This window comes from Nanorana parkeri, unplaced genomic scaffold (assembly GCF_000935625.1).
Source record: "Nanorana parkeri isolate BGI_ZX_2015 unplaced genomic scaffold, ASM93562v1 scaffold3926, whole genome shotgun sequence".
NCBI lineage: Eukaryota > Metazoa > Chordata > Amphibia > Anura > Dicroglossidae > Nanorana > Nanorana parkeri.
The window spans coordinates 24611-25157 of NW_017310193.1; the positions used below are offsets into that span (position 1 = coordinate 24611).

At 59.2% G+C, this 547-nt stretch overlaps 1 protein-coding gene across 2 annotated transcripts in view; it reads left to right on the top strand.

The window, feature by feature from the left end:
• LOC108803609 (alpha-crystallin A chain) overlaps positions 1 to 280 on the top strand; it is a 5572-nt gene extending 5292 nt beyond the window's left edge. For both annotated transcript variants that reach the window (XM_018575439.1, XM_018575438.1), the window contains exon 3: positions 39 to 280. In XM_018575439.1, coding sequence (XP_018430941.1) covers positions 39 to 248 — 210 coding nt within the window. In that variant the 3' untranslated portion in view covers positions 249 to 280. The remainder of the gene's footprint in view (positions 1 to 38) is intronic.
• Positions 281 to 547: the final 267 nt, after the last annotated feature.

The window sequence follows — 547 nt, forward strand, 5'->3', positions numbered from 1 at the left end:
TGGGATGACTCCATACTGACCTCCTCTCTGCTTCCTAGGATGACCACGGCTACATCTCCCGGGAGTTCCACCGCCGCTACCGCCTACCCTCCAACCTGGACCAGTCCTCCGTCAGCTGCTCACTCTCTGCTGATGGCATCCTGACCTTCAGTGGACCCAAAATGATGTCCGGCCTGGACTCCATCCACAGCGAGAGGCCCATCCCCGTGTCCCGAGAGGAAAAGCCCACCTCCGCCCCCTCCTCCTAAATACGAGGGGTCCCCCGGAGCCCGCTCATCATACGCTGTACCCCTTCCTACCCCAGGTCTCTGCACGGACCGCCAGGCCAAATAACCAATAAATGTTTCCTCAACCAGCTTCCTTGTGTCTGCCGCTCACTGGGGGGGACCATGATGACCGGGGGTGGGGGGGTCCATAACGACACTCATGAGGTTTCTGGGAGCTGCATTCCATCCTTCCTCATGGCTTGTCCAGGTTTCTGGGTCTACACGGGGGAGGGGTATACAGGAGGGTGGAGCTTGTAACTGGTTCCCTCACCGAGAACATC